The sequence below is a fragment of the Pygocentrus nattereri genome, chromosome 19 (assembly GCF_015220715.1).
Source record: "Pygocentrus nattereri isolate fPygNat1 chromosome 19, fPygNat1.pri, whole genome shotgun sequence".
In the NCBI taxonomy this organism is placed as follows: Eukaryota; Metazoa; Chordata; class Actinopteri; order Characiformes; family Serrasalmidae; genus Pygocentrus; species Pygocentrus nattereri.
In genome coordinates, this window is record NC_051229.1 from 19,290,238 (window position 1) to 19,302,729 (window position 12,492).

At 38.8% G+C, this 12,492-nt stretch overlaps 1 protein-coding gene across 4 annotated transcripts in view; it reads right to left on the reverse strand.

Annotated features, from left to right (window-relative positions):
* LOC108442432 (microtubule cross-linking factor 1) overlaps nt 1-12,492 on the reverse strand; it is a 117,258-nt gene that overhangs the window by 29,283 nt on the left and 75,483 nt on the right. For all 4 annotated transcript variants that reach the window (XR_005129055.1, XM_017722459.2, XM_037530834.1 and 1 more), the window contains 2 exons: nt 10,573-10,791; nt 4,436-4,594 (listed from right to left, as the gene is read on the reverse strand). Coding sequence is in view for 3 of the 4 variants with exons in the window: in XM_017722459.2 (XP_017577948.2) it covers nt 4,436-4,594; nt 10,573-10,791 (378 nt within the window). In the remaining variant the exon portion in view is untranslated. The remainder of the gene's footprint in view (nt 1-4,435; nt 4,595-10,572; nt 10,792-12,492) is intronic.

Genomic DNA, 12,492 nt, shown 5'->3' on the forward strand with positions numbered 1-12,492 from the left:
TTTACATGTATAACATGCATTAAACAAGAATGTATAGCTTTATAATGTCAGGTTTCATAACACACAATGATCTGCAAGAATATTGTCAGCATAAATGCTTGTCACATTACACACTATAGTAAGGTATATATTCTGACTAATTCTGATACAACGTACTGACAACCAGGCAAACATTTGTAGGCTGTCTTGACCAAGAGCTATCCTATTACCCAGGGTCTGGAGATTTAAATCTAAAAATTTAAAAGAGTCAAAGAATATCTATAAAAATTAAAAGGATAAAATTGAATGAAAAAGACTCCAGCTGCTGAGTTCTTGTAGAAGGAAGGAAAAGGCTTTCGCTTTATTTGAGCATCAAATGGCAAGATGGTTTCCGGATAACCACAAAGCAAAGACAGTCTCAAGACATACCTTTTACCCACATACCAGGTGTTCCAAAAAGGCTATAATCAATTCCATGCCCAACAACTTTGGGATACACAGAACCTGGCCTTATAAAGTCATATATTCTTGTTTTATAAAGTCTTATGCATGTAACCATCACTAGTTAAGAGCAATTATACAAGCCTATGCCCAGTATTATAAGATATTATATATGCCATATGTCTTATAAATATCTTTATAATGCATTTTGGGTACAGGTTTCAAGGAAGTTTTACCAAAACTGTAATATAATATGGAGTCGATGAAGTGTAATGGAAAGAAAAAACACAATTCATACATGCACTGAAACAAATGGAAAAAAAAATTGGAAGTGCAAAGTCGATACAGTCAGAGACTCACTTGTTTATTTAATTTTCAGTCAAAACAGTCAAAGAACAAATGTACTTATTTTTAGGGCCAGAAAAATCTTCATTAATGGAAAAAGATCATTATTTAGTTTGCTCACCTACTGCCTTTATTGTATACTTTTCAGGGGACTCACTTTCAGTTTTTCAAAGGAGTCAACTGGGTTAATCAGAATAACTAACTCCACCTCTCCTGAGGTATTTAATTAGAATCACGTGAAAGGCTGCCAGCCTGCCAAGCAGCAACCATAGACATAAGCGATGCACTCCTGCTTGTTCTGTAGTGCCTGTGAGAGCTCTTATCAGCCTCCTCTATCAGTCTGCCACAATCCCACACTGGAACCTCTCTGCCTACCTAAGAATGCATTACATACAGTGCATTACATACAGAGCAACTGCAATGGAGCACTGTCTGTACACAGAATCAGATAGACTGCAGCCTGCTGCTTCAGGAGTGCTGCCTTAGAGGTAGAGTGTTACAGTCCAGTCAAATACAAAAGTCTGAATTCATGTTTTGTTGGGGCACCTAAGTGGAGATCGCGAGTTCAATGTTTAGGGATGCCACAGCCATCCGCGGCAGGAAGTCGAGGAGAGCATTATTGGGTTTATTCTGTCTGGGTGGGTGGGATCGCCCTCCTTGTGAAAAAGATGTGGTGGCTGGCTTTACATGACAGGTAGGTTTTATTTTACCCCAATATATTAAATTCAGTAAATAAGCACTAACATTACATTAAAATCATCTTTTCCTCTTAGGTTGGCAAAAAATAAGTACTATCCACTACTACAAAGTGTATTCCATCAGCCACGTTTGGTGTTTAAAGTTTGTTTCTTTAGTTTTGATATGTAGCTATAGATACGTGGCTAATGTAAATAACATTAATGGAATCATATCTAAACCAATTACCATTGCTTAAAACCTCTGCAAAGATACAAAAAAGTAACTTCAGATGCCAAATGCTGGCTGATTTGGATTAAGGATAAAACTGCTATTGTTTAATAATGTATATGTACTCTCTGCTCTACAGTATCAGCAGCTCTGATGTGTCATGTTCATGTAATAGTTTTAAGAGGACAGGCAAGGCAAATTAGCCTTGATAAACATCCACTTAAGGAATGTTAAAGAGTTATAACTACATGAAGGGGCAAGAAATGAAACAAACATGTTAAAACCATTAGTGGTTTCTATTAAACTTGACTGTCTTTGATGTACTCCAAACAGCTGCCAAATATTTTCTTTCAAATCTGCATAATTAACAGTGTAGGAGCAAAGCTCAGCATCAAAGCAAGATGATGTGCCATTTAGAGTAGTGCTGTGATTAGAAACTGACCAATGATGAAAGGGGTAGAGGGGGGCTGATAAACTTGTGTTTAGTTAACTTTGCTAGTTATAGTTTTAGTTAACTATAATAACCCTGGTGTGAGGGGAAGGGAAATACAGCATGGGTTCCTGTTGAAATGTATTAAATTCTCCTAGGGAGCACACACTTGTATGTTTGTGTGTGTGTGTGTGTGTGTGAGTATGTGTGTGTGTGATGGTAATCAAAATGATGATGGTGATTTGTTGAGATACTGGCAAGTTTTAAAACGTGCACAAAAAGTAACTTCTTTGGAAGAGCAAAAAAGTGCAATAGGAAAATGACTCATATGAAATCTGCAAAAATATGGACTATAAAACAGTACAATCTGATTCAGAACAAGTCAAATTACAATAATATATGGGTAATTTGTGGATATATGTGGATACCAAATTACTGTGTGGAGTTACTTTAGGAACTGTTCCTTTTTCCCCAAAAAAAATCAGTGAAATATATGGGCTATTAAAATGTTCAAATACTGGTTGTTTCGGCAGTTTCATATATTTGTACTTTTTAAAATCTTGTTTGTGTTTTCTTAAAATGTGTTTTATTTATTATGTTTTATTTTATTACAAATATCATAGTGGCATTCAATATGGCACATGTTGCTGTGCAGATTTGATTATATAACCATAAAAAATCCTCTCTGACTGACATAACAATTCAGCATTTCAAAATGTATAAAATCAAAGCCACATACAAAATGCAACACTTAGGCCTAATGAAAAATGGATGGGAACAGAGTGAGTGTTTTCTGCTTTTACCCAAACAAGGCAGTGGATTGCTGGAGCTGGAGCACTCAGCTCTGTTTCTAGTTTTACAGTGTCTAGTCCCTAGCACTGAGACCAGTGGACACATTCAGCACTCACTGCTTTCTCTTCCCTATCTTTACTTAGGACTCTCCATTACCCTGTCAAAATGCAATAAATCAGGAGAATGAAAGCACAGTATAAGAATCAAAAGGGGCCATAGTTATAGTGTAACGTAGGAGGCATTGGGGCAGGATGCAAGTACGAGTTGCTTTTATTTAAACACAACTCAGAGTCCAAAAACACAGTAGCAGAGGTAACTGGAACAGATAAATCCATAACAAGACAGAACTAAACAAGAAACAAAACAAACAACAAGAGAAACAGGCAACAGGGTATATAGACACAAGGCAAGACTAAGGGACTGAGCAAACACAGGGGTATAAATACTAACAGAAAATGAGAAACACCTGAGACCAATGACAGGGTGGGGATAAGAGACAAAGAACAGGCAAAGACAAGGCAGGACAGGGGAGGAGCCAATGTGACAACAAAAGCACATGTCCAAAGAAAACAAAGGCACATGGCAGATATACAAAAACACACAGCAGTAGGAAGCCAATAAAAAGGACAAAACAAAAAAAGACCAGGACAAAGAACACATGTTACATATAGCCAACACTTTTCTAATATTTTATGTTTCCTCCTAATGTCCACTTATGATGCTTGCATGATTTCATGTAACAAAAACACTAATTCATTCTTAAGGTCTTTACACATTGAGCTCAGTTTATTTGTGCGATTTATTCAGATGCCAACAAATAATTTCCAGCCCATGTGCAAATGATGATTTTTCAGATGCAATATAAATTTATTTGGCCCTCTGTTTGGTTTTTGCAAGCTTTTGCCAGCAACATGAACTCTCTGACCAATCACAGTTGTCTCTGTTGTTGGCATGGCGACACCAAGATGACAGATCAGCTGTGTCCCAGCAACTGGAACATTTTTGCAAATGTCATAATGATCAGAATATCCAAAAGCAGCTCAAAAAGAGCTAAAACACTCCTACAGCCCTTTAATTCACAAAAACAGCGGCTCGGCAATGTTTCGTTTTGCAGACTGTGTCGTAACATCATGGAGTTTGAAGCTAAATGCGCACACAGAATTTGCGAGTAGATTACTTCCACTTTCCTCTGGTTGCTATAAAGAAGCAAAGAACGACAACCAACTCTAAATTGGACAGTGTTGTAACCTTCCAGACCTGAAAGTGTTCTTTATATCTTCTATATATATATATATATTGTATATTAGCACTAGTGGTTGGCGATATGGCAAATTGTAATATCACGATACACATTATGACATGATATACATTTTTTCTGGCATCTGATACATTGGAACAAACAAAGTAGTTGCCCAATTAAATACTAACAAAATCTATGCAAAATGCACATAAACATCTTTATAATACCCAGCCATATGTAGAACTGAATCAGCATCACGATATGGATTCTTACCAAAGCCATGATAGAAAACAGTACATTACCTGTTTATGATACTGGAATCTTTCCGGTGAGGGCAGAAGTCCAGGTTCAGAGACGTCTCCCCACGTCGACTGGGGACACACTTTATCCTCCCGCTCAGTCTCCCCCTCTCCATGCTCCATCACCACTCCCACCTCTGGAATGCTCTCCAACCGCTCATACTGAACAACAGAGCGACATAGATGGTTGGATTACTTAAGGTAACACTATATTGTAGGGTACTGTTCATAAACCTACACAACCATTACTGAAGGCACATTTTAATAGGATTAATTTGTCACAGAGGCTGCTTTGATGATGAGTTGACATAACACCTATGTCAGGTGACATTGTTTTTTTCCTTACATTAGGTTGTGTAATGTTTTTTGGATGTTGTGGCATGTTATGGCATGTAGGTGGCATATTATGACAAATGGTTTTATAGCCCAGGGACATGTCTATTGATTAGTATTTGCACAAGCAACTACTTGTATGTATTAAGGTTAATAATATAATCTTTACACTCACAATTGTTAATTTTATTGGTTAGCACGTTAAACAACTTAGATACCTAACTGTGTCAATGTTACAGCACTGGTATTAAGATTTTACTTAGAGGCCATAGAAAATACACCTCTGCAATTACAAAGTCATGATATCTACATAATGGCAAGATGAAACTCACTTCAGTTAAAGGCTGAGAATATACAGAACTCTGTCATTATAAGGTAAAGACTGTCAGTGTGAAAACCTTCACTGTCTAGATGTTTTACAGTAGCTTGTAAAGACAGGAGTGTGGAGGTTAGAGTAGGGACTCTGAACATAGGCACAATGACTGGTAAAGGCAGAGAGCTTGCAGACATGATGGAGAGAAGGAAGGTAGATATTCTCTGTGTCCAGGAGAACAGATGGAAAGGAAAGCAAGGCCAGGAACATTGGAGGTGGATTCAAACTGTTCTATCATGGTGTAGAGAGGAAGAGAAATGGAGTAGGGATAATCCTAAAGGAACAGCTTGTGAAAAGTGTTCTGGGTGTAAAAAGAGTGTCAAACAGGATCATGAGCCTGAAGTTGGAGGTTGATGGTGTAATTTTCAATGTGGTCAGTTCATATGCACCACAGGTTGGTTGTCAGTTAGATGAGAAAGAGGAATTTTGGAGTAAGATGGATGAAGTGGTAGATGGTGTCCCTAGACAGGAGAGATTAGTGATTGGTGCAGACTTCAATGGACATGTTGGTGAAGGGAACAGAGGGGATGAAGAGGTGCTGGGTATGTATGGTGTGAAAGACAGAAATGCGGAAGGTCAGATTGTTGTAGATTTTGCAAAGAGAATGGAAATGGCTGTGGTGAACACATATTTTCAGAAGAGGGAAGAACACAGAGTGACATACAAGAGTGGAGGGAGGTGCACACAGGTGGATTATATCCTTAGCAGGAGATGCCACCTAAAGGAGATTGGAGATTGTAAAGTGGTACCAGGGGAAAGTGTAGCAAGGCAGCATAGGGTGGTTGTCTGTAGAATGAGATTAGAAAGAAAGAAGAGGAAGAGAGTGAAGACAGAACCAAAGATTATATGGTGGAAGCTGAAGGAGAAGGATGGTTGCAGGCAGTTCAGGGAAAAACTGCAACAGGCCTTTGGGGGCAGTGAGGGGCTACCTGAGGACTGGGAAACTACAGCTAAGGTGGTGAGAGAAACTGGCAAAAATGTGTTGGGTGTTTCGTCTGATCAGAGGAAAGAAGACAAGGAAAGTTGGTGGTGGAATGAGGAAGTCCAGGAGAGTATTCAGAAGAAGAAGGCAGCTAAGAAAAAGTGGGATAACCAGAGAGATGAAGGAAGTAGGCAGGAGTACTGTAAGGCTAGTCGCATAGCGAAAAGAATGGTGGCAAAGGCAAAGGCTCAGGCCTATGATGAGCTGTATGAGAGGCTGGACAGTAAAGAAGGAGTAAAGGACTTGTATCGTTTGGGTAAATAGAGAGATAGAGCTGGAAAGGATGTACAGCAGGTTAGGCTGATAAAGGATAGAGAGGGAAATGTACTAGTGAGTGAACAGAGAGTGATGAGTAGATGGAAGGAGTACTTTGAAGAACTAATGAATGAGAAAAACGAGAGAGAGAGAGAGGAGGACAACGGGGGGAGAGATAGTGGATCAGGAAGTGCAGAGAATTAGTAAGGTGGAAGTGAGGGCAGCTTTAAAAAGGATGAAGAATGGAAAGGCAGCTGGTCCAGATGACATACCTGTGGAGGTATGGAGATGTTTAGGAGAGAAGGCAGTGGACTTTTTAACCAGGTTGTTTAACAAAATCCTGGAGAGTGAGAGGATGCCTGATGAGTGGAGAAGTAGTGTACTGGTCCCCATTTTTAAGAACAAGGGTGATGTGCAGAGTTGCAGTAACTACAGAGGTATAAAGTTGATGAGCCACACCATGAAGGTATGGGAAAGTGTTGTTGAAGCAAGGCTAAGGCGAGAGGTTCAGATCAGTGAGCAGCAGTTTGGTTTCATGCCCAGAAAGAGTACCACAGATACAATTTTTGCATTGAGAGTGTTGGTAGAGAAGTACAGAGAAGGTCAGAACGAGCTACATTGTGTCTTTGTGGATCTAGAGAAGGTATATGATAAGGTGCCAAGAGAGGAACTGTGGTACTGTATGAGGAAGTCAGGTGTAGCTGAAAAGTATGTTAGGGTGGTGCAGGACATGTATGAGGATAGTGAGACAGTGGTGAGGTGTGCAGTTGGAGTGACAAATGGTTTCAAGGTGAAGGTAGGGTTACATCAAGGATCAGCTTTGAGCCCCTTCTTGTTTGCAGTGGTGATGGAAAGGTTGACAGATGAGGTCAGGCAGGAGGCTCCATGGACCATGTTTGCAGATGACATTGTAATTTGTGGTGAGAGTAGAGAGCAGCTTGAAGAGAATCTGGAGAGGTGGAGGTTTGCACTGGAGAGGAGAGGAATGACAGTCAGTAGAGACAAGACAGAATACATGTGTGTGAATGAGAGGGAGGCAGGTGGAAAGGTGAATATGCAAGGAGTAGAGGTAGTAAAGGTGGATGACTTCAAATATCTTGAATCAACCATCCAGAGCAATGGACAGTGTAGAAAAGAGGTGAAGAAGAGGGTGCAGGCAGGATGGAGTGGGAGGAGACGGGTGTCAGGGCTGATGTGTGACAGAAGGATAGCAGCAAGAGTGAAAAGGAAGGTTTACAAGTGCATCCTGCTATGATGTATGGTTTGGAGACTGTGGCTCTGTCTAAAAGACAGGAGGCTGAGCTGGAGGTGGCGGAGATGAAGATGCTGAGATTTTCGTTGGGAGTGACAAGGATGGACAAGATTAGAAATGAGCAGATCAGTGGGACAGTGAAGGTAGAGCAGTTTGGAGATAAAGCCAGAGAGGCCAGGTTGAGATGGTTTGGACATGTGTGGAGGAGGAATAGTGGATATATTGGTCAAAGAATGTTGGAGATGGAGCTGCCGGGTAGAAGGAGAAGAGGTAGACCTCAGAGAAGGTTTATGGATGTAGTAAAGGTGGACATGGAGATGGTTGGTGTAAAAGTAGAGGAGGCAGTAGATAGGGCAAGATGGAGGCAGATGATCCGCTGTGGCGACCCCTAAAGGGAGCAGCCGAAATAAGAAGAAGATTCTCCAGGGTATATTTTGGTTTTTCTATCTAATTTACATGACCAAATCATAAGGCAAATTATTCAGTAACTGCATGAAATAAATGCAAACTTTTATTTTATTTATTTATTACTTTTATTTTTTTGTAAGAGCTCCTCTCAACTAAATAGAAAATGTGTTTTATGATCATACATGTATTGCTATATGCTTACAATTTACTGCTGAAAGCCAAAGATCTTACATGCTCTTTGTATCATTTTATTTTCGTCAACTTTCAGTAGTCAAAAAATTGTCAGTTCAGCTACTTCTATTATAAGGGTTTAAAATTACATTACCCATCTATTTGACGGTTGCAGCTCTCATATGACACCCACCTTTTGAATGTAGCTTATGAAATATCAAAGTTATGAAGAATATAATGAAGTACATTTTAGAACCATTGGTGATTCCAAGGAGTTTAAGAGGCTATGTACCACAAGCATAGCCACGAGTAGGCCTGGCTAAGTCTGGGCCTACCTAGATGCTGTGCCAATATACTTTAGTCTAGGATTATTAGGTTTAGGTTTTTTAAGGTTGCTGTGTTGTTTTTTTGTCTTTTTACATCACAGCTGTCTGATTTTTGCTCGGTTATGTTGTCTTCATTAGGCAAAAATTGTGCTTTTCACAAGTTGACATGTTTTATGGTGAAGGATTTTGCAGTATTGGTTGGATTTATGTGAAACCAGCATTCTGGTTGATGTGTATACAGTCTTGCTACTGTTTTGTATCACCACAGGGTGTTAGCATTGGAATATTTTGGGCGATGACTGCACTACTGTCAACAATAGGCTGTAGCATGATGTTATGACATCGTAGTATATGTGTACTTGGAAATGTTACTCATTTTTGCCACTGTGAAGTCCTTACTTTTGTTCAGACATTCTGACTTGGCAAGCTATGTCACATCATAAGCATTATTTCACTGAATTACAAAGTAAAATGTCACAATGTGCTGTCATCCCTGAAATGACAATCTAATGACTGAAAAAATGTCACCTGACAGATGGTATGTTAACTTGACATTAAAACTGACAAATGCAACCTTTATGACAAAGTACACATATTGGAATAAGTATTTATAAATGTTTGTGCAGGTCTGTGTCAGTTGTCATGAAGGTCTTCTGCAGGTGTCATGTAGCCTTATGAATACAATACTCAACTATAAAGACTATACAAATGGTTTATAAACTGTACAAATTCTTAATAGCTGTGGCATATATTGCCTAAGACAAATATGTCTTCAGTGTTCTCTAGATAAATGTCAATAAGTGAGACTGTTCATAATAATCAGTGTGGTCTGTTTTCATGCTTCATGCAGCCATTAAATAAATCACTTTGAGGTATACGACTGCTGCAGTTCAATTCAGTGACTACCCTTCTAGGTGAATGACTCCAAAGATTATTGATTTGCTTTACAGGGATGTGAGAAATGAACATTTGTTTACTGAGGATCACAGCAGCTGTCGGACTCGACAGGCTGTGAAATTAGAATATCATGCAAGATGTGCAAAAAGAAAATGTTGATTGTTCATTATATGATCTAATCAAGTACAAACTGACCTGACTGAGTGAAGATTATATCAGTGCATTTTAAAAGAAATGACATGGGAAGTCTTTCCAAAGTTAAACATTGGCTTTGCATCAGCATTCATTTTAGCATTTGCATAGTTTCATCATCTCTTGAAAGTGGAATTTCAGTCAATTTTTTCAAAATATCTACATATTCAATCAGTGAGATGTAAACAAAGTCATTCAGAGTGGCTTAATGTAAAATGGTTCATTGTAATGTAACTTACCGATGCAGAATTCTTTAAGGTGGCTAGAGCACTAATATGGCTATTCTATTAACTATCCAAAACCACCTGTAACCTACACATCTTCTGAGTTTTAATATGTAATTCTGATAATGGTAAAATAGGGATAATAAAACAAAGTTTTCTTTGCCTTACAGTGCCCTGTATGTACCTCTCTGCCATCACTGCACATTAAAAAAAATATGTTTTAGCCCACAACTTTCATAACAATGGTAAAACAATGTCTCATTAGGCATCAAGCAGCATATTCATAACAAATTCAAGCCCTAAGTTTCTGTAAGGGGGCTTTTAAAGGTTTCTATTACCCCTTCTGTGAAAAATTCTGATTTGATAAGTGTCCCTATAATTAACCATTTTACACACTCTGAACGACTCTGATAAGATCTTAATGAATTAATAATCCCAATTTTCTTTGAGAAATTATATTTAAGTACTGTGAAGCTGTTAAGGCCATCAAATTCCCTATCATAGAAATCACTGTACCACTGGCCACATCTTTCTGGGCCATTGGCTCATACATAACAGTGGCTTAAGCCACATTCACTTCTACATTGTATACAAGCCCTAATGCACTGTTTATGTGAACTCCCACTGTGGACTTTAACCTCTTCACAATGTGGCTTTTACTATCATCACTGTGGAAACCACTCTGGTTCGAGCAGACATGCGGTTTTGTTTCTGCACTGAGCTTCACCTCAGCATGCGCCCCCTCCTCAGCAATGTCGGTCCTGCGGCCGAGCCTCCAATGCATGAGGATGTAGCGAAGCTTCGTGTAAACGATTATGGTGTTCTGCCGGAACAGACGTACTTCCTGCTGCAGGAGAGCTCTTTCCTGAGGCCATGCTAGCTCGTGCGACTGCAGCCCCTGCAGCTCCAGGCCCCGCCGTGCCTCTAAGCGTCTCCTCTCCTCATCCTGCAGAGAGAAAAAGAGAAAAGGAGTCAAATTAAAGCAGACTTAAAAGTTCTGCTGCTAGCATCTTGGTGCCAAATACCACAGGGCACCTTCAGACATTTTGGAGAGTCCATACCATGACACTACTGACACAAAGAACAAACAGCATACTAGGCATAATATAAATCATTGGTTTATATGTGCAGTACTTAATTGAGTCCAATAGAATCTTGAAAACCAGAATTTAAAATTGTGCCCAACCTAAAAACAATAGTATGGATTCACCCCTAGTAAAAACATAGTCTGTATAAAGCAAATGAACAGAACACGATTTTCATCATGCAGGGAATTGGAAAATGCAATTCAGGTAAAAGTCAACCAGGAATCAAGATAACCCTTTTCACCTTGTTTGTTTCTGTCCTTGGCCATATTAAGAATGATCCATCATATTATATCATTTAAAAGACAAAATCCATGTCAAGATATAATGACTTTTGCCTGCCTCTAAAATGTCTTCTGAACCGTGCATCTGTGGGCATGGAAAGGTAAAATTAACCAATAATATTTAAGATAACATTTTACAACCCGTACCATCATTGAACAAAAATGCTCAGCTAGCTTTGAGACCCTCCTGGATATCGTATTTCTCTCGTAAAGATGGCACATAACAGAAAGAAAATGCTTTTTGATTTCAATTCAAGTCTGTACTAATGGGGACAAGAGGTGAAAGAGGCGTTGGTGAAATCTACTCTTTTAAGCTGAGTCTATCTTGTGCTTTCTTTATATACACAGAGATTAACGACTTTTACCCACAGCAAACATAAATAACACGCAAAGGCATATATGACAACATTATGTGGCGTAATACATATGAGTCTATGGTTAAACGAACCCTAACCCTAACCTTAACTCCCCTAAATTCTTCAGCCCTAAATCTATATAGGACAATGTGTTTACTGTTAAGCAGGTCCAGTTTATCATTAAGCACCTGGCTCTAAGGAGTTCCTTACACACTCACCCAAAAGTGTGAAATCAGTCATATTATCCTCTCACTACTGTTTCAGGATCTGCTTTGAAAAGTTCAAAGGCAAAATACAGCCATAGAGCAGGACCATGTAGATCACTGACATCTGATCTTATCTCTGTGCTGCACAATGAAAAAATCTGAACCTGTGACCTTGTTATTATGGATCTGAACAGGGCTGGCGCCAGTTATAGGCAGAATAGGCAATTGCCTAGAGCCTCTACCTTGTCGTGGGCTTCCACTTCATTGCTCGGCATCATCAAAAAAGAGTGCATGAGTATTAATTTTCTTATAAGCTATGTTAATTTGTCACTGGTCATAAAACCAATCAATGCTACAGATTGACTGTCATAAACCCTCCTATTTAAAGTGATCTAATATGCCCTTGAAGAGGAAGCCCCAGTCACATAATCATTACTGTTGCTAATGTTATGATTTTTTTCCTCAAAAGAAAAATCAACAGCAGCTTAAATCATGAACTGAGCAAATAAATAAATAAAAAATTCAGAAAATAATTAGATGAAATCCCATAAATTAGGCACTGAATTGCAGAAACTATTCTGTGTATCATAATAAAAAATATTTTAAATGGTTATGAGTACAAGTGAAATATTTAATATGTTTTTTTATATAACAGTATTACAGTCAATAACTACCTACAAAATAGACATGGAGCATTCAGTGTTTTTGAGGCCGAT